The 25,615-nt window shown below is 43.0% G+C and overlaps 1 protein-coding gene across 2 annotated transcripts; it reads right to left on the reverse strand.

The window, feature by feature from the left end:
• Nucleotides 1-25,069, reverse strand: rrbp1b (ribosome binding protein 1b). 2 transcript variants are annotated; one of them, XM_035778809.2, is made up of 28 exons: nucleotides 24,913-25,069; nucleotides 20,994-21,683; nucleotides 19,682-19,833; nucleotides 18,815-18,937; nucleotides 18,128-18,280; nucleotides 17,625-17,743; nucleotides 16,985-17,138; nucleotides 14,212-14,350; nucleotides 13,730-13,908; nucleotides 10,696-10,733; nucleotides 10,494-10,598; nucleotides 9,552-9,621; nucleotides 9,252-9,374; nucleotides 9,021-9,061; nucleotides 8,717-8,804; nucleotides 8,533-8,625; nucleotides 8,137-8,229; nucleotides 7,733-7,831; nucleotides 7,376-7,465; nucleotides 6,983-7,075; nucleotides 6,810-6,881; nucleotides 6,544-6,636; nucleotides 6,179-6,262; nucleotides 5,436-5,501; nucleotides 4,412-4,495; nucleotides 3,696-3,776; nucleotides 1,991-2,134; nucleotides 1-488 (listed from the first exon to the last, which is right to left on the reverse strand). In XM_035778809.2, the coding sequence occupies exons 2-28, from the start codon at nucleotides 21,646-21,648 to the stop codon at nucleotides 450-452; spliced, it is 3,270 nt and encodes a 1,089-aa protein (XP_035634702.1). In that variant the 5' UTR covers nucleotides 21,649-21,683; nucleotides 24,913-25,069; the 3' UTR covers nucleotides 1-449. The 2 variants fall into 2 exon arrangements, with proteins under 2 accessions (XP_035634702.1, XP_035634703.1); XM_035778810.2 differs by lacking the exon at nucleotides 5,436-5,501.
• Nucleotides 25,070-25,615: the final 546 nt, after the last annotated feature.

Here is a 25,615-nt window from a genome sequence, read left to right on the forward strand (position 1 = left end):
CCAAATAGATCTACAGTTTATTTGTTACAAATTCTCACATTGGTCAGCAGCCCACTACGTAAAATATAAGGCATTGCATCTGCGTACCATGTAATAACCTCCCTTTCCAATGTCATACAAAAAGGACAGGCAAAAGGAGAACAAGAAAGTGATTGCACTAGTTGCTGCACGTTTAACGCACAGGCAATTCCCCTTTTCAATAACGCTGAACCGCTGCATGTTCTGGGAATGTCAGGACAAATAAACAAGTTTCTGACACAGCCAGAGACTCTTCAATTGATTGTTGGTTCCAAAATAATAATAAAAATGGATACAATATTAAAACCCTCCTGAACTCCATCCCTTAACAAAATGATCATTTGACTACAAACTACAGTAAAAGAGAAAAGAGGGGAAAATAAGTAAAATAATGACGGCATTTTGGAAAGTTGTGGAACATTCATTCGGTCTTAGACGGATGTCCCTTCCTTTGATTGCTCGGGCTCCTCCTGGTGGAGAGAAAGAACCAGAAACAAAATGACTTAATCACTGTCCAGAAACATAAAGACCATCTAATAAATAGTAACGGCCCTAACAAGTCTCAACCACTGACAACTAGGGATGGGCAGTATACCAAAATATCATGTTCTGACATGTTATTCAGCTTTTAACCACACCTCCAAAGCCGGTTATGCACCTTAAAAAAAGGTACACCACATGAACAGTATGTGAACATCACATTCCAAATTCGTGGACATTAATATGGAGCTGGTCCCCCCCCCCTTCTGTGAAGGCTTTCCACTAGATGTTGGAACGTTGCTGCGTGGACTTGCTTCCATTCAGCCACAAGAGCATTAGTGAGGTCGGGCACTCGCAGTCGGCATTCCAATTCATTCCAAAGGTGTACGATGGAGTTGGGGGCCAGGGCTCTGTGCAGGCCAGTCAAGTTCTTCCACACCGATCAAAATAAACCATTTCTGTATGGACCTCGCATTGTCATACTGAAACAAAGGACCTTCCCCAAACTGTTGCCACAAAGTTGGAAGCACAGAATCTAGAATGACATCGTGCGCTGTAGCGTTAAGATTTCCCTTCACTGGAACTAAGGGGCTTAGCTCAGACCATGATAAACAGCCCCAGACCATTGGCACTTTACATTGGAGTTGGTTGCGTTCTCCTGGCATCCGTCAAACCCAGCTTTGTCCATCGGACTGCCAGATGGTGAAGAGTGATCATCACTCGTGATTCCACTTCCTGGCGGTGAGCTTTACACCAATACAGCCAACGCTTGGCATTGCGCATGGTGATCTTCGGTTTAGGCTGCCGTTCTTAGACTCCCCTGACGAACAGTTCTTGGGCTAACGTTGCTTCCAGAGGCAGTTTGGAACTCGGTAGTGAGTGTCGCAACCGAGGACAGACGATCCCGTTCTGTTAGCTTGTGTAGCCTACCAATTCAGGGCTGAGCCGTTGTTGCTCCTAGATGTTTCTACTTCACAATAACAGCACTTACAGTTGACCAGGGCAGTTCTAGCAGGGCAGAAATTTGACAAACTAACTATGACGATGATAGGGTGCCACGTTGAAAGTCAAAGCTTTTCAGTAAGACCATTCTACTGCCAATGTTATACACCTGTCAGAAACGAGTCTGGCTGTATCCACATACATACGTGTGTGTGTGTGTGTAATATATATGTCTTTATACCAACTACTGAGAAGTGTGTAGGAAAGGCGTGCATAAGAAATATGTCATTTCTTAAGTCGGAATCAGGCCTTTACAGCATAGTGCATACTTCTTGGATCTGCAGAGCATTAATAAAGGCCCATTATACTCTGTTGAATAGAGCCACATTCCACAAGGAGTTGAGCCCCCTATCTACACTGGAATTCAGTGGAAACCCAAACATGGGAAAGGGGTTTTCCATAAGACATAAGAGTCTACACCCACACAGCGTCGGTCTAGGAGCTGTGGTGGGCCTGCTAAATAAGGTGGTGCAGAGTGTTGTTGGCCTACCTTCCCAACAAGTTGGCCCTGCAAGGTTTTGACGGTGTCCCGCTCTTTGACAAGCTGCTCCTGGGTGGCCTTGAGCATCTGCTGGAGCTTAGTGGCGGCCTGGCCAAGGTCCTTGGTTAGCTTCTTCTCTTTCTCCAGCCTCTCCTGGATCATTCAGACAACAAGCAAAATAAAATTCTAATTCTTGAAATACTTATTTAGATATCAACAGAGAGGGGAGGTAGCCTAAAGCTTAGATAGGTAGACCAGAAGATAGAAGGTTGCATTATTAAATGGTAATTATTGTATAATTACACATTGGAAATTATTTGTACTTTCAATCATTGAACCAAACTGGTAACAATTGTGACCGAGAAGTAATAATTACGTTCTAAGTGATTCCCAGATTCCCAATTCCTTTTTTTAGTAAAAGCTGCCGGACTGGACTCAATGGCAATTTGGCATAAAGCCAGTAATTTCCCACCACACAGTGGGGAACCATCACAGCCTTCAGAGAAGGCCTAGGGATTTATAAAAATGTATATTATTTTTCATCCTTACAGTATTTGTAATAATATTCTGACTTGATCTCTTCAGTTTGTGTTAGAAAGAGAAGGCTTAATAGTGAAAATAATTTTTGGGGAGTGTTCTCTGGGTAGAAAAATCTAGCTCAGCCAGCCATTGGCTAGACCTTTAGAAGCTGGACAGAAGGCCTTTGCCATTCAACTGTATTAAAGCAGAATTTTGGAGTGACAGTGGAATGAACCAATCACATGTTGACTTGCATTTATTTGTTGATAGAGAGAAGGCTTAGACATGTTACTACTGAGAGTGCAAGAGGTCATGAATTCATAATGGTTATGGCAATACACTAATAGGTTATCGTTTGCCAGAAAAACTTAGAGAACAAGAGAAAATAACCAGTGTTGCAAGCATTAGTTTTCCCACGCCAACACTAGTAACGTTAGCTAGCAATGGGAAGTAATAGCTGTTTTTTTCATTTAATTTTGGACCTGAAATAGTTGTGCTTTTGTGTTGGTATGATTTTATGGGGCCTACCGGAGTGAATGGGCTGCTTAATCGTTAACATTATTTGATGCTGTGTGAGACTCCTGTCGCCTGTCTATGTTTGACCAAAATTCTCTCCTTCAGTGCCATGCAGTGCACAGGCATTACAGCCACTGTCCTTTCAGCATCATGAGCCGTTCACCTTTGATGTGACACTGTTGTCGCTATTGGTGATAGTGGTGTTGGCTACTATAAGCTGAGTAAACAGTGCAATATTTGACAATGTTTGTCATGTTGTGTCCATGCCGGTTGTCGCTGTGTGTGCGGCAGCCCAAAGCACGGCCAGGCCTGTTTGATTAATTCCTAAAGTCTTCAAAAAGTATTGCTCTTCCTTCACTAGAACAAACCGATTACAGAAGATATAATGTTGGGCGCATTAAGTGATGCTATGTTTTCTGTTACTTTCTAGATGTTTGGGGTTTGATAACGTATTGGAAGATTTTTGGTCCCTCTGAAGGCCTAGGTCCTATAGTCACGGTTCACCACTGCCACCACCACACTAGCAGGTCCAGCTTGGTGTGCCATTACAGAACCATGTCGGAGTCTGTTGATAGCTTAGGAAAGCTGCTGCCGACTCAAATATGCTATCGAATAGGATGACCTATGAAGTCCATGTCGGTGAGAGAGGTAGAGTGTAAAGGAATAAAGGGGTAAGCACCTTGAGTTCTCCTGTGGAGCAGTCTCCTGCTGCCTTCATTTGGTCCATCTGTGTCTGTAGGTCAGTCACGCACTTCTGAGCCTACAAGGGGAGAGCAAAAAGATTAGCGAACAAAGATTAAATAAACGTTCTTAGATAGAAATAAAAATGCCATTGGCAATACATCCCAAATATAATGATTTATTGTCTCCAAAGACTGACAGCCAAAGGATGTGGTGGTATTGGAGGAGGTTGGGAATAACATAAGGAAGCAAAGATAATGTCCATTTCACATGGGACAATAAAGTTGTACTGTATTGTATGACCGATGGGTCACGAGAGAGCTGATTGAGTTAAAAAAGCTGTACGATTTCTGTTCCATACTGTGCTCATCCAGTGATCACTGGTGCCCAACTAACGATGAAAGATGCAGCAGAAATACTGTGGGAATGCATTAAGTAATAGATTGAAACATTGAATCAATTAACGTTCATGATTTTTTTTTAAGGAGATAGGAGTTCTGTTTATTTTTTTTATTTTGGACAGCACAGCTGGAAATGTAGCGATGAGACAATAGGGGCATAGACAAAATGGTGGCCGAGTCAGGACTCCACGTAGTTGGGAGTTTAGACTTCTACACCAGTCTCCGGCACGTCTAACCTCATTCTTACCATGTCAGTTGTATGCTCGCTATATCGCGATTCGAACTTCAGAAGAATGTCTTTATTATGACTTACCTGGTCAAAGTCAACGGCCAGCTGCTGTCTCATCTCTTCCTCCGTTTGCAACTTGTTTACAACCTGCACCAGCTGGGTTTGGACCTGATATAATACACAAACAGGTCAGTCAAATCACCCCCCCAGATAGATCACATTGGGGGGGTGGGGGTACTGTAGGACACAACGGGGTGGCGTATGGGCCAGCCCCGCTCCAGTGTGCAGAGGTTCTCCCAAAAGGTTAGGTCAGAACAAGTAGACTCCTGAAGGGCAGTTTCTGGTTCAGGTGAAAAAAGCAAGCTGCGCTCGTCTTCCAAAGTGGTCCGTTACGCAATGTACCAAACAAGCATCAACAAAGACAACCTCTCACTACTGAGCTCTGGCATTTTGAAAAATACATTTGAAGGGTGCTAGCCTTCTGCTGTCCCCCCCCCCACCCTCCCGAAAGTATTACAACAGCCACGGGTGCAGCACCTCAGAGCATATCACAACTCCAATGTCAACTCAGGAAGCAAGGGACTTGCAAACACACACACACACGCATACAGTTTCATGCAAGACAACTAGAGTTGAAAATAAGCATTTCGTTGCTGTAAAACATTTGTTTTATAAAGCACATACGGTGTGGTTAGTGTATAGCAACAGCTGCTGCCTTTGAGAACTCTCAGACTGGACAGATGTGGTGTGATTCTACTGCCTCTGATTTGAATGAAGTCAAATGTGTCATAATTTAATATGATTTATTGTATATGGGCATAATTAGTGTGCCATCATGCCGCACATTATTATTTAAATACGGATTGGTCTCTAATATGTGAGTGAACAGTTTGCAAGTAAACACTACATTGGTTGGGTGCCCTAGCCAAATCCTTAAAGGGATATTACAGGCGAAAATTAAGATGAGCACCACAAATCTGAAAATTACGCGGTGCTTATCGTTTCCATTCAGGATTGCGGCTTGTAGTCAGTTCGAGGAATACATTCTGAGTCTGATAGTTCTCAGCTAGCTTGTGCAGGGTGCACCCCGTCGGTCAGGCACCCTGACCTGTGTTGACTCGGAGGCCTCCTGGCTCTGCACGTGCTCCGTCGTCTCGCTCAGCTGCTGTCTGACCTGCAACAGGAAGCAATCTGCCACTCAACACAAAGGCAATGTCGCAATGCTCCAATTATCTCTACTTCCTCCCAAAGTGTGCACATGTTCACTTCCCTTCAATGACTTGAAAAGAAATGACTGGTATAAGAAATATGGTGGAAACTCCCACTAGCCAATGCTTTTAGATTTGAAGGATGTAGGGAACAAATGCACCCTTCAGGAGGAAGGAAATATTATTGGGACGCACCCAAAGCCCTGGGTCTCCCTCAGTAGGGTGCTTTTACTGAACATTGCAGATAGAAATACCACAAATTGAGCTGCCATTAACTCTACACATCAGAAAGCCATGTATGTTCTACACAATGTCCTTCTATCAGAACATTCCATATCGTTGCACCCTTCTGAACTCAGACTTCTGTTCACAGGGGCCGAAGAGCTTTGTTGATCATTGTTCCCCTAAGGGCGCAATACAGTTGGTAGAAGTGACCACTAATACAAGATCAGATATTTTTTTCATAAGTATAATGGCAAAGCTTAGTGTACTCTGATCTGTGGTTGAGCAAAACCTCTACTTCAAGCAGAAGGTCAATAGTAGATTGCTCATTTACGCCTCCAAACAGCCGAGTCCATCACTGCATGAGTGGAAATGGCATAATTTTAGAGCACTGAAATGGCGACTGGCGCGTCAAACCTACCACAGAAAGTTCCTTGGCCTGCTTCTGAGCTTCCAATTGGGCCGTCTCCAGCCGACTCTGGGTCTTCGTTAACAAGGCCTTCAGCTGCAAAGGCAAACAAGATGTAGACTGTAGCTACAAGCAATCCATGGACCACCCAAGTAGCAAAAAATGCACTTGGTGGATGTTAACGATGTAAAATCTGGGTTTAAACAACTATTTCCACAGTTGGAAGACTAGCCCCTGGTGGGCTAAAAGATCCTAATCCCAAATAAAATCTATGAAAATAAAAGCTTAACGTAGGTTGTGTCCATTAGACACAGACTACAATGTGACAATGAGAGTGAAAACATCATGACCCAGGTGTAACGGCGTGTTTTGCCTACCTGGGCGACCTCCTCTGCGTAAGTCTGGCTAAAGCTGATGGACTCCAGCTGTTTCTCCAACTGGGCCTCCAGAAGCATCACCTGCTCTTTCAGCTGCACAAAACAGGATAATAAGTCACTTTTTAATATAAAACTAAAACCAATCAAAAAAAGGTCTCATTGGTTTACTTGAGTCTGTGACTGGAAGTAAATCCGACATGTACTAAAGTTTAGATTGAGCTCTGTGTACACCCATCCCCATCACAATACCGGTACTAAAGCTCTACCTGGTCTGTACTTTCATTGTTCATCTTCATATCCTCTGCAGCTTGCTGCAACACCTTCACCTGATCCAAAGCCTGCAGGACAAAAAGGCTTTTAACTTACAGTAAACCATCTTGTCTGCTGCTATTCGGTAAGACCAGAGAGAGAGAGAGAGAATTTAAGAAAAATAACTCACTGCTTGCCCTTGCTCCTCAGCCTCTACGATTTTGAGCTTCCACACGTGCTCCTCTTCCTCCACACTCTTCTGAAGGTCTTTCAGCATGCCCTCCTAAAGGAAGGGTGATAATGTGGGAATGCAGTTCTTACATCATCATACCTACGTCTAGGTGCAAAGCAGGAGTACAAGTACGTTAGTGGGGCTAGCGATTCTTGCCAGCTTACTTTAATAAATCTTACACATTATTCATGTCACTCCACCTTCTGTATTACACATTCTATTCCATATAAAGTGCACACAGTAGGATATAGGGTGCCATTTTGGGGACACAGTTAAGCTGTGTCCCCTTCAAACGGACTGAAGTTGGGTGGAAAGTCAGGCATTCACACGCAGGACCATGGATTGTCTTACCGTTTCAGCCAGGACAGTTCTGTACTGCTCACACTCCGCCTGTAGTGTTTTCTGAGACTCCTCGGCTTCTCCGAGCTTTGACAAAAGCTCCTAAAGAGAAAACAAGCACACAGTCATGACTGTCTGGGGATCATCTGAAACACCAGGGCAGGAAAAGCCAAGATGCACTTTTGTTGTCTTTTTCCAGAGACAAACATGTAAGTAATGGTCAGCAGTAGGCAACTATATGTCTTGTTATAGCAACAGGTGTAGAGGAACCTCTACTGGTATTTTGAAGCTGTCCAACCTTACAATAAATGTTGGTTACTTCAAAATGCAATGCATACACTATACCAGGGTAAAACACAGGGTCCTCACCTCAGAGTCTGTGGGTTGCAAATTCTCTTGCTGGACTTCTTGGCTCTGTGGAATTTCAGTAGCCTGTGCTTTCTGGATGAGTAACTCCAACCAGTTATTCTGTAATTAGTAATACGAGGCATTTTAACTACAGAGCTAGGGAAAAAATGTCTGCTGGTGTAATCATGTTTAAGGGGAATTCCATTTACATTGGCAAGTTTCCAGAGTCATTTTATTTTCCAAATCCATTCCTGACCACCCTGTTGGTAACGTTCGGGTATATAAATAAGGAATTACCTCCAATTCAGACTAGCAAAGATTATCCACACTGTACAACAAACCTTCTGGCAGGAGAATAATCATTTGAAAAACAATACACCTTCCAACTCCAAGTCTGTCAGCAATTGCAAACCCATCTGACTTACCTGCTTAGCTTCTAAAGAGACGTCAGGGCAGATCTCCTGAAGAGCCTTTTGAGCTTCTGTCTGGAACGAGCTCAGTGCTTCCTCGGCTACGTGCTACAGATAGACGCAAAGTCACAGCATCATGAAAGCCATCCAACACAAACCGTATTCACAACAGTGTCTGTCAATGGGAGTGTAGCCAGTGTATTTAGCTAGAGTTCAAACAACCTTAGTGCCAGACATGTGGCCGTCTTTGAGCATTTCATTCATGAAAACTTGAATTCTAGTTCCAATTTTAGCCATTCAGATAGCCTTTTTGGAAATTCAGAAGATCCCTCACCTATTGGCCAATATTGATCAGGATGTAGCAAGAAGCGGAGTGCATATATACAACTCTGGGTGTTGCATGCCACTGACCTGCGCACCCTTCGCCACAGCCAGTCTTTCCTCACTCAACTTCTCAGCAGCGGTCAAGGCTTCCATTGCCGCCCAGTTCTTTTCACGGAGATCCTGTAGGGTAGAGCAGAATTCAGCTAAGCTAACACAGTCAAGGGGCAACAAGCATACCTCTCTTTGAGCAACGCAAAAACCTCAAACTTACATTGCTTTTGTTCCTAACTTGTTCCATTTCCTCCTTTAGCCTTTGTAGCTCCTCTTCCAGAGATAGCATCTGGGAATCTTTCTCAAGGCTGAAAATATAACACTCATTAGGAGGGAAGTGGGAAAAGTCCATATCAATTCCAGTACCAGTTCAGGAATTGAAATTCATTCCTATGGGGAAATGCCATGTCCAATTCAACAGACAGAAATAGACCCCAACCCTGCTCATTCGATTAGACAATGCATGCACTATGGGGTCAAATAATACACCTCAAGTGCTTAAAGACTTAGGAATGGACACATACCATTCAAATGGCTGTTCGGCTTCAGTCTCACTTCCGGACTCCTGTGTTCGGGAATTGAAAGAATATGCATTGTTCAAGATGCCAATGGCTACATTTTTCATATGACAAAAGCACATATATAAAACCTACATTTTACAGAGTAAGACTAAACCTTAAACAGTAAGGCTTAACACCAAGCACACACACACACACACACTTGTGCGCATACACAGAAGAGAATAGAACACTTACAGCGTTTGCACTCTTCCCTTGCTCCTCTCTCAGCTGTTTGAGCTCTTCCTCTAACGAGGCCACCTGGCTCTCCCTCTCCTTCAGACTGCTCTGAAGCTGCTCCATGTCTGCTGGGCTCTCCACCTGCACAACAGATTCAATACAATTCAAATAACTTGATAATACATTTTTCCCATGAGGGACCTTCTGGTATGGAACATATAGTACATAGACAAATATAGGATTGTAAGAGAGCAATGTTGAATTTGAACTCGAAAGTTGCCAACAGGTTTGCTCATTTACAGCACCAGTGATCTTCACCTCCATCTTGGCTCTTAATGTCTGCAGCTGCTCTTCGAGGGACGTCACGATGCTCTCCTTTTCCTGAAGGCTGACATGGAAAAAATGAGTTATTAGGTTGTGATACAGTAAGACAGACTTATTTAAAGTACTACATAGTAGACAGGGCTAATCAATTATTGTCCTAGAGGGCCAAAACTAGGCAAATGTTGTGGCAAATAGAATTGTCATGAATAGAGCGGATGTGATTTCTTGTCTTTTGCTTGTACATAGTGTTACTATCTGAACATTACACAAGATTGTGTCCTACTGAACACTGCCCTGGTTTCATTCAGACTTGGGACACCAGGTGAGTGAACTCACTGTCTAGTCAATGATAAACTGACCAATTAACAAACACAGGCAGTACTTCATCCCTAGAGGGCCAATAATTGAATAATAGGCTTGTCATTGGAGATTTGTGCGTACTGGCTAAGTGAATGGTTCATAATAGTATTATAGCAGATTCCTCCCATACCTGTTCTGTAAGAGTTCGATCTCTGCCGTGTTGTCTATATGCACATGCTGTTCTTCAACAGGTGATTGCTCCCCTTCCTTCACACTGACTGAATGTTTTTAAACATTTTATGGAATGATTACGACTTCAGATTCTTGACCAGATTTGATAGTTTTTGGGCAGGGATCCTTCCCATTTGTTCATTTATTGGTCTACATATGTCGATAAAGCACCAGTAAACTTTATTTCCCGAAGAGTGGGAATTCCAACTTTTGTAGAACAGAGACTGTAGTATAGTTAGAGACAGACAGCTAAGTGAGATGAGACAAGATGTGTAATAATAGCAGTGGGGAGCAGAATTGGAACCCACAAGGACACGGTTGTACACATGCGCTGAGGACCGCGGCGCTAACCACTTGGCTAAACCAACCCCAGGCTACATGGTGTCCCAGTAAAAGTGAACATACCCGTTGACCTGTGGATCCTCAGTCTGGGAAGATTTCACCAGCTCAACCTTCAGCTGTTGAAGCTCCTCTTCTAGAACGGTCACCTGACCTTCTTTGGTTATCAGACTGAAAGAGGGAGAGAAATAACTATCCCCATTCGGTAGAGAAAGTTGGATACGGAGATTTGATACATGGTATCAAACAGAAATATGACTCAACGTACCTGTTCTTTAGCTCTTCAACCTCAGCGTAGTTGTCACCCTGTTTAGAAACAAGATGGATAGACTAAACCTCTGAGCATGATGTGTGATGTAACACTAGAACCGCTGGGCCACGAGGAACCCCCCATTCAAGCTAACGAGCGGTCATTCTAACAATGTAATTAATACATTTCATATACAGTATATGCAACAAAAAAAGTTGAAGGCCTTATGTAACATTACACATTTTTATAACAAAATGCCATTTTATGTTACTGTAGGTAAGCTGTGTGTATAATTGTAAAGTCAAATCAATTTTATTTGTAGAGTGCCAACTATGAAACGGAAAGCATGTGTTGGAACGCGTTGACAGATTCTTTTTATAACAAAAAATGAAATAACCCAAACACCTAGACGCATGTTCGTCAAAACTTAGCCTAATCATTAGCGCCATGTGTGCTTGATAAAGTCAAAATCAGCAAGAAATAATGGCAAAATAATTAATATAATGTTTTTTGCTTGCGATGTAAGGGATATGCCCTCAGTGTTTACATTTTTGCTGATAATCGGCCCGTAGCACTGTCGCTGGCTTGTTCTATCCAACTGGGTGTGGTCCCTTAACCTCTCCTGTCTCACCGCTTGATTTGGTGGTGGTGCGGACACCTGCTCAGCGCGCACCATTCTGGATTTTTTTTACGCTTAGGCATCTGAGGTGTAGGTTCAGGCTGAAGCTCAGAATCAGAAGAATAATCAGACATGTCATGATTCATTTCTGCCACACCATAAATATTTTCAGATTTTGTAGCACTGCTAACGCACATGTGCAGCCATTATTGGTCTTCTTGCCATTGTAAATTACGAACGCACTTACTGTGTACTCCCAAGAAGACCAGAGGAGACCGATAAAGGCTGCTTGGATTTGGTGGACTGATATTGGGTACATAGCATTTTGAGATTATGCAATAGAATGGCCCGTCCTGTTCTTCATTCACAATTGGTGCATTGTTCACTTCCCCTCGCTCATCAACTCAAACATTCTCCCACATCATACTTTACTTCATTTATATAATCTAGTATATGTTCGAAGTTAGCGTTGGTATAGTTTAGGCAGTGGAGGCTGCTGAGGGGAAGACGGCTCATAATAAGGGATGGAATGGAGTCAATGGCATGGTATCAAACAAAAAAGACGTGGTATTAACCACATGGAAACCACTCCATTGCAGCCATAATTATGAGCTGTCCTCCCCTCAGCAGCCTCCACTGAGTTTAGGTTCAATTATCAGGATGATTATCAACTGGGCACGGCACCTCCAACTGTCGGGGGAGAGGAGCAGCCCTACTGTCGGGGGGAGGAGCAGCCCTACTGTCGGGGGGAGGAGCAGCCCTACTGTCGGGGGCGGAGGCGAGCAGCCCTACTGTCGGGGGGCGGAGGCGAGCAGCCCTACTGTCGGGGGGGCGGAGGCGAGCAGCCCTACTGTCGGGGGGAGCAGCCCTACTGTCGGGGGGAGGAGCAGCCCTACTGTCGGGGGAGCAGCCCTACTGTCGGAGGAGCAGGCAGCCCTACTGTCGGGGGGGAGGAGCAGCCCTACTGTCGGGGGGGAGCAGCCCTACTGTCGGGGGGAGGAGCAGCCCTACTGTCGGGGGGAGGAGCAGCCCTACTGTCGGGGGGGAGGAGCAGCCCTACTGTCGGGGGGAGGAGCAGCCCTACTGTCGGGGGGAGGAGCAGCCCTACTGTCGGGGGGGAGGAGCAGCCCTACTGTCGGGGGAGGAGCAGCCCTACTGTCGGGGGGGAGGAGCAGCCCTACTGTCGGGGGGGCAGCCGCCCTACTGTCGGACTGTCGGGGGGCAGCCGCCCTACTGTCGGAGGGGGGGCAGCCGCCCTACTGTCGGAGGGGGCAGCAGCCCTACTGTCGGGGGGGAGGAGCAGCCCTACTGTCGGGGGAGGAGCAGCCCTACTGTCGGGGGAGGAGCAGCCCTACTGTCGGGGGGAGGAGCAGCCCTACTGTCGGGGGGAGGAGCAGCCCTACTGTCGGGGGGAGGAGCAGCCCTACTGTCGGGGGGGAGGAGCAGCCCTACTGTCGGGGGGAGGGGCAATGGGAGAAAAACAAAATGGCATGCCCTCCTAAAACTGGTTATAACTCAAGTTGTTTGTGATATTAAGATTATAGCAACGACAGTGTGTTATATACTTATTTAGGACTATCAATGACTTTACAAAATGGCAGAGTAATAAAAAGTGTTAAACAATGTAGACTGATGTGGTCTACAGGCTTTTAGTTTAGGGTCCACGCTGCCTCATTTATGAACCGTGAGTAAATGTCTTACTAAATTCTGGCATACGTCAAGATTCTAGGATTTGCGTGCGCCAAAAATGATTGGGATTTATCAAACTGTCACACGCATGTTTTCATTGATAAAAATCAGAGCAACAACACCATCAAGAAAACATGAACCTTTTAGGGTAACAAAAACACCCTCATTTTCTCTTTGATTTGGAAATGTTGGCGCTGAGCGGAATAGCAAATGTGATACAATTTCTGTTGAAGTGTGGGCAGAATCTTTTAATCTTTAGCAATAAATTTTTCAAAGAAAAAAATGCTGCGAGTTCCAAACACTGGCGGCACATTCTGCAAATTTGGTGGTCTATTGAAGAATTTTCAATGTAAATTCTGCCTACAGCTCACACTTCTATGCAAAGGACTAATTGTTTCATATTTTGTTTATCAATACATGGTGTTTCCATCTCCTGTCTTGGTATAGGCTCTTAGAATAAATATCCTATTTATATGCAGAGTCTTTTTTGTGTGCATGCACCTTTGATAAATGAGGCTCCTGAGCTTTGACAAAACATGTTGATCTGAAAGTATTGGAATTGTAAGCAATATGGGTTCAGCTCCACCTGTACTCTGACAGGTAGAATGTCTGCCATCTTGCTTGCACCAATCAAAATAATTTCCGATCTAGAAAACTGCTTAGGGGTTGATTTGGAATTTGGTCTACTGCCTAAACTATTTGCAGCTGAGAGAAAGAAAAAAAAAATAGGCCCTTGGAGATTACATTGGTGGCAGTGGGGGTCTCGGTAACACCTTCCGTCACAGTCTCCTGCTCCTCGGGGGGAGGTTCTATGGGAGACTCCAGTGGGGCAACCTGCTCCTTGGCGGCGGCCTTCATAGCTGACACTACTGCCCGTTGGGCTTTCAGCTCTGCCTCCGTGATAGCCATGCGCTCCTGGAGCTCTGTGGAGATCAAAGTTTTATTCAATTCAAAGCCAGAGCCTAGGTCAGACACATTTTTATAAATCCACACAAAGGACAAAAAAATAAGAAATTTGCAGACGAGTAGAGAGTATGAATCTAAAAGCAAATCTAAATAAGGTATCGGGAACATAGCTGTGTGGAAGGGACATCTCTCCCATTTAGTGCAAGGGTTTTCCTGTGATGGTTAGGGTTAAAATAGAGGTTAGAGTGACTGGATTAGCGAGACGAGCACATTATCATGTGGTCAAGGTATGTAACCAGTGAGAGGTGGGGTCCACTGACCGGCGAAGGCTTTGGCATCCTGTTGAGCCTGGTTTATTTGGGCCTGCATGGTGTTGCTGGTGTCCTGGGACTTCTGGAGCTTCTGGCTCACCACCTCCAGCCTCTGCTGCCAGGCCTGCTCGCTCTCTGCCTGGCACGCCTGTGGATGAGCACGACAACAGCTTATTATCATGTGCAATGCATCTATTATCCATGCATATTCCTTATCTTAGATATGGGGCTGTTCCAGAAAGCTGTATCAATGAGTTAGCCATAAACGCCTTGAACTACCTTAATCATTTAGATATATAGTCTTAAAATACTTGACAGCAACAACCAATACACATATTTAGATTTCTTAATCAACCAGGAAATCAAAAGTTATTTGTGGTTGCTTAGCAACATTAGCTGGCTAATATACCTGCTTTCTGGAATAACCCACTGTTTGACCTGGGCCCGGTTTCCCAAAAGCATCTTAAGGTTAAGTTAATCGTAACTATTCAGGGAGTGACGTGGCCGTGGCTTGCTATATAGAGCAGGCTGTCATCGAGGCATTCAGTTACGGTTCGATTGAACGTTAGACTGGGCAAAACGAGTGACCTAATCGACTGAGCGTGGTATGATCTTCGGTGCCAGGCACGCCGGATCCAGGATCCCAGAAACGTCCGTCCTCCTGGGCTTTTCACACACACACGACAGTGTCTAGGGTTTCCCGAGAATGGTAAGACAAACAAAACGTCCTGTGGGCGAAAATAGCTCTCGTTGAAGAGGTCAAATTGAAATAATCTTGCAAACTAACAGGCAGGCCATAAACAGACAAATAACGGTGCAGTATAACAGTGGCGCCAACCTGCCTGGTGTCAACGGTACAGACTGGTGGCGGTGGTGTACCGTCGTCCAAACTGCAGCAACGACACGATGCCGTCGCGTCAGCATGGACCAACATCCCTGTGGAACATTTCCGAATGTAGAATCCATGCCCCAAAGAACTCGGGTCTTTCTGGAGGTCAAATGTGGTTCCGACTCTGTACTAGATGGGTGTATCTAAAACTGTTCAATCATATTGACATCAATTTCATGTTCAAAATCGGCTTCTATTTTGCAAATTGTAGGCTACCGTCTTTCTGCCACAACATATTTCATGATGTGTAACGTGCGCAATGAGCTGTGTATTATTATTATTATAGGGTAAGCATTAGAATAAGCCGTCTCAATATTTGCAGACATAGGTGATAATACATCTATAGGAGCTAATCCGTCGTCAGCATTGTGGAATCATTTGTAATGTTAAAGTAATATGCATTTAAACATCAGATTTAACCCGTAACAACTTGTGGAATAGACACCGGCTGAAATGCGGTTTTAACCAATCAGCATTAGACACACCCGTTGTATACTATGTCATAACAGCTGACATAACGTGCCATACAGTTATAATATGGTCATAACACATAGCCCTGATGTGACATACAGTACATTGCGTTATTTTATGGCTGGTTATAACACCTACATAAGAGTGTCACAACCCACAAAACCTACCGCACAAGGCAAAACATTCCATTACACCATACATGTGTGAACAGTACGTTTGTTATGTATACAAATGTTAAATAAATGTACCATACTAAATTAACATTGTAACGGCGCACATATTGATGTAGGACAAGACCCCCTCTTTTTGACATAAGGGCATGTAATGTAATAGGCCTATCTGGCTTATATGATTCTGACGGTCATAATGCTTCGTCAGTGTATTTTCTTCATCCAAGTAAAGTGACAGGACGGTCATAATATTTCATGACAGTGTCATACTTTATTTTCTACAAGTTGTTTAAAGTAAGAAAAAAAGTGTGACTAAAGAATTCATTACAACAACAAAAAGATTTAACAAACGTTCAAATTAAATTAAACTTCTTGGCAGAAACGTTGACACTTAATTAGGTGTCATAACCAGCCCTAAAATAACGCAATATATGCCTCAACAGGTGGAAAAATATGGGCAATGATAGTGTTATGACCGTATTTTGACAAGTTATACCAGCTGTTAGGGCATATTATGACAAGTGTTAATGCGGAAATTGACTCTAGGGGGTTAAGTAGTTTGTAATAGTTGTAGATTAGTTGGTAGCCTGGATGTCAGTCTGTGCATGCTCAGTCAACTCAGCTGTTTGACATTACATCGACAGGAGTTGACAAAAGCACAAACAGACTAGAATCAAAGCTATAATTTTGTAACGGTGTATAGAAACACGATAAGTGAAAAATATTTTGTCTCCATTCTAAAAGACGTATGAATAAAGTTGGTAAGGCAACACTGTAGCAAAACAGAATAAAAACAAAAAAAATCTGTAATTATGCAACACATTTGAGGTATTACCTCCATATTTCATTCAAATTTTCTCCCTACTTGAACACGCCTCAGTTGTCCACATCTGTTCTAGATTTGAAAAACTGACTGACCTTTGTCAATTAATTTGGGACTCTCATGTAGTCCACTACTGGACAAGCAGTGCACAGATGCAGGTGAACTGAATTGACTAAAGCCAAGGTTTTCATTTTGGGCCCAAATCATGATGCCGAGTTGATACATTGTCAACTTGTTTTGCACTCCGACTTTTAAATCGTACAATGCATACTTTTTTCCAACTAAACAAGCTAAAACAGGAGGAATGCAAGGCCACACCTCTTGCTCAACTGTGGTCCTCCATTGTGGTTGGATCAAATCAAAGGTTGTAGGTCACTTAGGTGCAGTGGAGATTTTGGGAGGGGGGAGACTTCACCCTATTCCACTCACCTTGAACTGGGCAAGTTTCTCCGCAGAAGCTGACACTTTGGCCTCCAGAGCCTTCCTGTGCTCATCGTCAGCCTGCAGGGCTTCTGTCCTCTCGCCCAGGTCCCGGTTCAGACGAACACAGTCCTGCCTCAGCTTGGCCAGCTCCGCGTTCTGCCTGGAGGGGGAAAGAGAACAGAGAGGGACTTGTCAGACTTGATGAATTTGAGTGTGGCTAGGACAGTTTCGCATATGCAGTAACTGTATGTCTCAGTTGCTGGTGTCCAAGAATGGACATAATTTAGACTCATTAGGCGTGTTTCATTTCTGCATTATGTTAATACTTCAAATGAAATGGCATGCTAAGCAAATTGTGATACATATTGAAAATGCTAGATAAATCATGCTCATTTGTGGAGTCGCTTTACCATGTCTGTACAAGCTAGAATGAATTATTTATCCATCCAGCCAGCCAACACACCCACTTATACCTCATTATATTGTGTAACTAAAAAGAAAATGTAATTTCTTATTGGGAAAAGTCCAGGTAGTTCCACCCCATTTTACTCAATTTGTTTACATTGGGTGCCCACTGAACAAGACTCAGATTTGATTTCCCCATAGAATAGAGAATAGGAGTTGTATTGTTAATTTCCCCATCTACCTGCTCTCGGCCTGGCTGGTGGCCTGATTGAGGGCGTCTCTCAGGATAGAGTTCTCCTGCTGCAAGCGGGCCAGCTGAGCGACTGGGCCATTGTCCAGCTGCTCCTGCAGGCTCACTATCTGTATGGAGGTGTTGGCAAAAATCATTTACATACATTGTTTTGCAGACAGTTCATAGTTTCTCATCTTGTCTGCCTTGTACTTTTATAAAAAAAGTCCAACAAATCTTTACCTAAGGGTACCAATATGTTATTACTGTCAAATTCAGAGGCTGCTGTCAATATCACACAAAAAGGAAATGGTGGTAGCAGCAGCTCCATATTCAGTCAAGCACAGGAACATTGTGGAACATTCAGATGGAAACACTGTGTAGAACAGACATGCCTCTGATGTGGAGTCAGGACTCAAGTCAGCTCTATTCATTGCATTTCTGTCAGGACTGTTCAGTACATTTTATCACTCCACCTGAACACGACCCTGACGTTTATGGGGTCGTGAACTGACCTTGAGGTTGAGCTGCTGGGTCTCAGCCACATGGTCCTGGTAGGAGGCCTGCATGCGAGCCTGGAGGGCAGTTATCTCCTGAGTGTGAGCACTCAGCTCTGAGCTCAGACGGGTCTCGACCTTCGCCATCTTCGATTTCTCTGCGCTCAGCTCCTGTGTGGGCATTGGGGATCGTTGGTGACATCAGCGAAAAACACTTGGTTAAAGTCGGTGTCCTGGTGTGCACATTTTTGTTCTGCCCCTTTTTTGGGGTTTGTTCATCTGTTTCTCTTCCTGAGTGTTCCAACAGGCACATTGTGAGCCAGTGGCATAAATACTCCAGGGAGATAGTTACTGTAAGCACCAGCTACCAAATCCTGGCCTACTGCACTGAGGCCAAGACCTGTTTAAGATGCTACCTAGCCCAGCACTAACACAGTTAATTAAATTCATCAACGTATCATCATGCGGTTTCATTAGTCGAATAAGGTGTATATTGTACCCTGTGCCTGGAAGTCAGTAGGATGTTTAACCAATTATCTCTCCTTCCTCCCAAAGTGTGCCCTTCACTGATTTGAAATGGCATTACTGGTATAAGGAAAAAAAGGTGGAAAGTACCCAGTAGCCCATCCCTCCACCAATCCAATGCTTTTAGACTTGTGTACACTTCAGGAAAAATAAGATATTATTGAACCCGTGGTCTTGTACCTTGGTGAGCTCCCTCAGTCGATTCTTGGCGGCGGAGACGCCCTCCTGCTCGGTAGACAACTGCTTCTCCTTCTCCTCTAGCTGTTTCTTCAGGGCAGCCGTGGGATCCCCCTTCTGAGAGGCCTAACCAACAGATGCAACAAGTTGACCACCATTGATCGGCTACAGTTGATGTTAAGACAAGCCAGAGAATGACAACACCCCAAATAGCAACCGATTTGCTATATAGTGCATTACTTTTGACCAGGGGCCATAGCGCTCTGGTCAAAAGTAGTGCACTATATAGGGAATAGGGTGCCATTTAGGACACAACCAATATCATCTCTCAGTTGGGAAATATCGGAAAAAAGGTGCTTCCAAAACTACTAGGAAAATTCTACTATAGAATATTAAAATAATTTGTTAACAAGTGTGAAAGGCTAGGGGGGGGCCCCCACAGTGTTTATTTGAAATGTTGCTAAGCTCAATTAATTCAGGCTTCTGCAGTTTAGAAGTGTGTGTCATGACAGTTTGACAGACAAAAGATATTCCATGTACAATCATGTCTGAGTCATTTTAACCGTAGCCAAGGTTTCTCAATCTTGTCTCAGAAAATGCCTGTTCCTTTCTATTTATGCATGTATACAGTGCATTCGGAAAGTATTCAGACTCCTTGACTTTTTTCACATTGTGACGTTAGCCTTAGTCTAAAACTTATTAAATTGTCCCCCCCCTCAATCTATACACAATACCCCATAATGACAAAGGAAAAACAGGTTTATAGATGAACAAATTTAAATATTACAGCAACTTTGGCAGCAATTACAGCTTAGAGTCTTCTTGGGTATGACGCTACAGTCAGTGTCATTCTGGAAGGAAATACTGTACCAGTTGCCAGGAGTCGAGGCCAGCCTTGTCACTGAGCACTTTGATGAGCCTTTGGGCCTCTCCCTCGCTGAATGTCATGCTGCTCACAGTAGACAGTAGAGTCTTGTATGGCAGGAGGAGGGGAGCATCAGCAGAGTCGACGGCAGCAACCACTACAAGGAGAGAGAGTGAGTTGGGCGATACGTGTGCCAGGGAGTTCCCTATGTCAGGGGTTACAGGATGTACTACTTGCCTATCATTTGGATGACTTACTAGTTCATAAATTGAATAATAAACACACTTTCCTATAACTTGGATGGTTTACTACTTTTATTACTTGGATGAATGACCCGTTTGTAACTTCAATTAATTACTTCATTGTTTCTTACTTGTACGAGTTACTGTAGACTAGTAGTAAAAAAAAATATAAGTTGGGGGAGGTCTTGGGAGAATGAAGGGCCATGTGATCTTCAATTCTATACTGAACAAAATTATTAGAACGCAACATGCAACAATTTCAAAGATGTTGCAGAGTTACAGTTCATATAAGGAAATCAGTTCATATAAGGAAATCAGTCCATTTAAATAAATGCATTAGGCCCTAATCTATGCATTTCACATGACTGGGCAAGCTACGAGAAATAAGCTTTGTGCTCATGGAACATTTCTGAGATCTTTTATTTATCCTCATGAAACATGGGACCAACACTTTACATGCTGCGTTTATATTTTTTGTTCAGCAAATCTGACATAGGGTCTAATCAACAACCAGAACCCATTGCTTTCAATTGGCCTTTCATCATAATACCAATGCTTCACTAGAGACACTGAGCTAACAACTTCCTCTAGGAATGCAGAGGTTGTTAGCAGGGCTGGGATACATTTCTAATAGAAATAACTGAATTTCTAATTCAATAATTGAAAAAAGTGCATTTATTCTTGATTAACATAAAAAGGGGAATCTATTCATGTTAAGTTCTTTAATTCCTAAATTGTATATTAAATTAACTTCCTGAATTGACTTAATTGAATTTGGCAAGTAACCTAGTGGTAAAGAGTGTTGGGCCAGTAACCGAAAGGTCGCTGATTCAAATCTGAGCCAACTAGGTGAAAAATCTGTAGATGTGCCCTGAAGTAAGGCACTTAACCCTAATTGATCTTGTAAGTTGCTTTGGTTAAGAGCGTTTGCTAAATGACTAAAACACAAAAAAATGTCATTCGAATTGACCCCAAACCTCATTTATAGAGTACATGAATTGCAATAGTTTTATATTAAGAGTTACAATATAAACAAAAGTAAATATGTGATCATAGCAAATTATTTACTACCAACCTGGCTCAGCCTTTGCTTTGGATTTTTTCTTCTTAGCAGGTGCCTCAGCCTTGAGCTCCTCTGCCTTGGCAACGGGTGCGGCGGGAGTGTCACTGGACACCGGAGTGGGTGCGACAGTCACCGGGGCAACCTCAATCGCCACAGGTGGCACGACCATGACGGGCACTTCCTTGACGATGGTCTCCGGGACGACGGTATGCTTGGCAGGGGCCGGAGCCACCTTAGCCACCTTCTTCTTCTTTTTCGGGGAAGGAGCGGCAGCCTCCACGGCCACTGGGGCAGCACAAGCGACCACGACAGGATCCGGTGTAGCAATGGGCTCTGGTTCAGGCTCAAGCTCGGGGGCAGCGAGGGGCTCAGGTTCGGGTTCGGGCTCGCTAGCGGACTCTGCGACCGGTTCTGGGAGATCCCCGTTGGGCCGCTCTTCCTTCTTCTTGGCTTTGCTTTTGTTCTCCAACGCCTTCTTCTTCTTATTCTTCATAGAGAGCTGGGTCTGGGCAGACTTGCCCAGCTCATGGCGGTGCTTGGCCAGGGCTTCCTCGTACGATGTCTCCTTCATGGAGAGCGTGGAGACCAGAGCAATGCCGATGGCGGAGACTACCATGAATCCACCAAAGACCATGAAGCCGAGGGTTTGGGGGTCGTAAACGTCCATGTCTTTAAAAAAAAAATCTTGTCCCTCCGCAAAGCCTAGCACAAAAGAAAGTAGAGGTCGCGATTAGCTAGGTGTCAAAGAATGCGAGCCATAATCATCAAAAGTCACAACATAATGTTTAGTAAATTGGTTCAATGACGGCCAGTTCACAATTTAGATTTTCCCCCCACTCAATATATTTATCAACCACCAGGGTGACATTTCACAGAAGGATCAATGAGTTAGCCAGTTAACTTCGGTAACTGTGAAAATAACTCCTATTTTTCTGGTTTTCCAAGAACGCTGATCTATGGCGATATAAATTAAGAAAACATTTGTGGTTTCAGAATATTTACAAGAGTTACCCAAGCAAAATTAAGTTGATGCTGGTAGCAAAACTTCCAAAAATGTGCTCGCTCTTGTGTAGTATTGTTTAAAAGCCTTAATTTATTTAGAAAAATGTGTTGGCTGGCTCACTGATCTAATATATTACAATGATCAGTCAAATAGGAAAATCACAAGCAGGAGTAGAGATGGCACACATGAGTGTCTCGCAGAAGTTGAGAAGTTCATACCAGTAGGCTATTCGTCCCCTGCGGTGCAGGAGATGACTGACACACGAAAGGCACTAATCACAATAAATATACATTTTACTTAATCTGTAATCCTTTGCATACTTTTCAAAATTAAGTAATTGATTATCAACCTAATCTAACAGTCACCTACCTATCCATGGATTAATTTATTGGGATTTTATAACAGTAACCAGATTCTTATAGTTTAGAGTTAGGCTTTCTTGTTTTAGTGGATTTTTAGCTTCGTGTTTTCAGTTTTGGTAGGAGTCTTCGATGAAAGGTTAACATCGAGGGAATAATGTTGAGGATGGGCAAAAATAGGGATAGGGTATATGTGTCTCACACATTCAGGTCACTACATTGGTAAAGGTGGACCAAATTTTGCTGGCTAAAAACAACAATCTTTCCATAGCTATACGACCAGCTCCTGAACGTCTAATAGGGTTAAAGAAAAACAGATGTCTGAGAAAAGCTTATCTCCCCCCTTTCCCATCTATGTTCATGTAAAAAAAAAAAAAATAGTACTTTGTCTCCAGTTTGCAGAGGATACACCTGTATGCAGTTGCACTGCACAAATTCCCTATGAGTTACTTGACCAGGAACCATTCCAAAGGACTCCTTCAAGAGTGGGCTTTCAGCTACTCATAGGCATGAGAGGCAATGCTGACTCTATACAGTAGATAATGCCTGTGTACCAAATGGTACCCTATTCCTTATGTAGTGCTCTACTGTTGACCAGGGCCCTCTGTTCAACAGTAGTGCACTACAAAAGGGAATAGTGTGTCATTTTGGACATAAACAAGGCCTCAGGTGAAAAAACAAAAAGCTGACTAATCGAGTGACGACTTCCATGCTTTCTCTCTTCAATAGTCAAATACTCAATCAATCGGAAAGCAATAGTAGCAATCTTATGGAATACAAGCATTTGGGTATCCATTCTGAAACTGATACTTTGGGATAAAATGCTTTAGTGTTGAATTTAAAATGACTTGACAAGGTGATTCGGAGATATTCGATCAAACTGAAATAAACTCCTAAAGGAGCAAACTGTTGATTTACATCAACATTAGCCTATAAAGAGTCACTGATCAATCTATCGGTTTTGCAATAGGCAACAACTAGTCATTCTAATAATGCTATAAAACAAAACGTTGGTGTGCACTGTTCAGTGTCTGGCTACAGGTTGTTACAACAGATAATGTGATTTAAACAAATATTTTTGGTATCCGTTATTGGGAGTTGCACGGAGAATTTGACCATCCTTAACTTTGCAATACTATTTTCGTTCTCGATTCGGCCAAACATGTATCTTCTGAAATGTCCGTGTCCAATTGCAGATGGTGGGTTTGAATTTAGAAAACGCTCTGTTATAAAAACAAAAATGTTGCTCCATGAAGTAATCCAACAATAATATGTCCATTTCAAATCTTCTTAGATCAAGACAGGTGAGTCTCATCATGACACTTTGGGGTGGACCCACCAGTCTCAATCAATGGTAGAAAATTATCTGTACTACACCAAACAGTACCTAACCTCTAACTCCCAGTAATGGATACCAAAAATCATTGGATAAATCACATTATCTGGTGTAACAATCTGAAGCTAAATCATTCTAATGTAAAAATGCCCAATGTATCAAAACACACTACAGACATTTACCCTAACTGTAGATAATGCGGAATTCTCGAGAGTGGAGAAGGGGCTACGTGTCTCTACAAACAATTAACCCCTTGTGATATACCCCTCTTGTTATGTAACGAGAAGAGTACAGTTGCCTTAACGTTTCTACCTATATAGTCTACTTGACCACTTGCCAGTTTCACAAAGTTTATTGGCATCATACAACTTTACAACTTACAGTACCTCAAATATACTACCCATTAGTTAAACAATTAAATCATTTAAAAGCGTTGTAGAGAATATTATTGAGAACAGGTTTATGCAGTGTTAAAATGTTTCACCACAGGCCGGGCTACAATAGCCCACGTTATATACTGGTCCTTATTCTCGTTATGTAGTGTTTTACATTTTAAAACATCTAGCATCCCCTCCACACGAAATAAATGCAACTGAACAATTTGTTTTCGTCGTCTTTAGCTAAGAAAACTTAACTCGTGTCCAAGTGTCCTTAGCTACGTGTCCTCCAGAGACGGCCTACAACCATCATTAGAGCCCGTTGATTGATCACTCATTGACCGCAGCATCTCAATGCGTTTGATGTTGAGCCCTCTAACTCAAGAATATGAGCCAGGAGATAAGGCTATCCCGATACCATCAATACAGCCATTAAAATGCATCTCAATGCCAAACTTATGATATTTGATACGTCACTTGGTTAGACTATGTAATATAAAAAAATATATTAGTCTGGGTCTACAGATGCAGTTAATTAGAATAGGGCACCAAAAATGAGTAAAAAGTAGGCTTAGGCTTCCACAAACATTAATCAATACTGTCTATTCTTTCAAACCGAAAAGGTCAAGCAACATTGTATCATGAAAAGTAACGATAGTTCCGAAGTCAAAAGTTTCAAGAACATATTTTTTTCTCTCAATGTGAAAAATTATCAATTCATTTTCCGACATGCATTTGTCTATTCGTACGAGGCTGGGTTACAACTGTTCCTTACACTACGCTCAGTTAAGACCATTTCCTATTCTTTTTAAATGATTCATACTTTTTATATATATATAGTTTAAGAATATCTTACCCCGACCACCAATGTTCACTCTTTCTGAATAGCCGCTGAGTGTGGAGTCGTGGCACTTTCTCTGAGCTGGCGAAAAGCCATCACGTTGCCCAAAAAACTAATTTCAAAGAGCGATTTCATTGGGTAGAGGGAGATCAGTCAAAGGCATTTAAACTTACCACGTCATTTTTAGGGTTTAAATTAGTTACCACAGCCACAAAGTAAATATATCGCAAAAAAATAATGAAAAAATATATATTTGTTTTGGTCTTAATTTAAGGTTAGGGTTAGACATAAATTTAGGGTTAGGTGTAAACTCAGGTTTTAAAAAGATAATGGTAGAAATTGGCGGGGGTTTATGACTTTATGGCTGTGGTAAGTAGCGAGGACAGTTTTAGGCTGCACGATACAAAGGAGGCGTGACTGTCCAATAAAGCCCGACTTTTGGGATTTGTAGTCTCAAATCTAGGTCTCCGTATCTATTTCTGTTGGACTGTTCCATCAGTATCTATTTATCTATCTCTCTCTCTCTCTCCCACACACACACACTTCACTCTGTTCCTTCCTATTTAAGTGAACCTGAATACCCAAGTACTATGCATATCCACATAGCCCACATGTAAAAACACCTGTAACAATATACACATTGTAACACACACACACACACACACACACACACACACACACACACACACACACACACACACACACACACACACACACA

Source organism: Oncorhynchus keta, chromosome 10, assembly GCF_023373465.1.
Source record: "Oncorhynchus keta strain PuntledgeMale-10-30-2019 chromosome 10, Oket_V2, whole genome shotgun sequence".
Lineage (NCBI taxonomy): Eukaryota > Metazoa > Chordata > Actinopteri > Salmoniformes > Salmonidae > Oncorhynchus > Oncorhynchus keta.

What these genes read in the sequence shown, in the direction of transcription:
- rrbp1b (XM_035778809.2), bottom strand. Translation starts at nt 21,648, where the DNA reads ATGGACGTTTACGACCCCCAAACCCTCGGCTTCATGGTCTTTGGTGGA. An exon ending in TGCAACCCACAGACTCTGAG is followed by an intron (nt 7,466 to 7,732) that starts GTGAGGACCCTG and finishes TTTTCTCTTTAG; the next exon opens with GAGCTTTTGTCAAAGCTCGG. An exon ending in ACGCAGAGGAGGTCGCCCAG is followed by an intron (nt 6,263 to 6,543) that starts GTAGGCAAAACA and finishes TTGCCTTTGCAG; the next exon opens with CTGAAGGCCTTGTTAACGAA.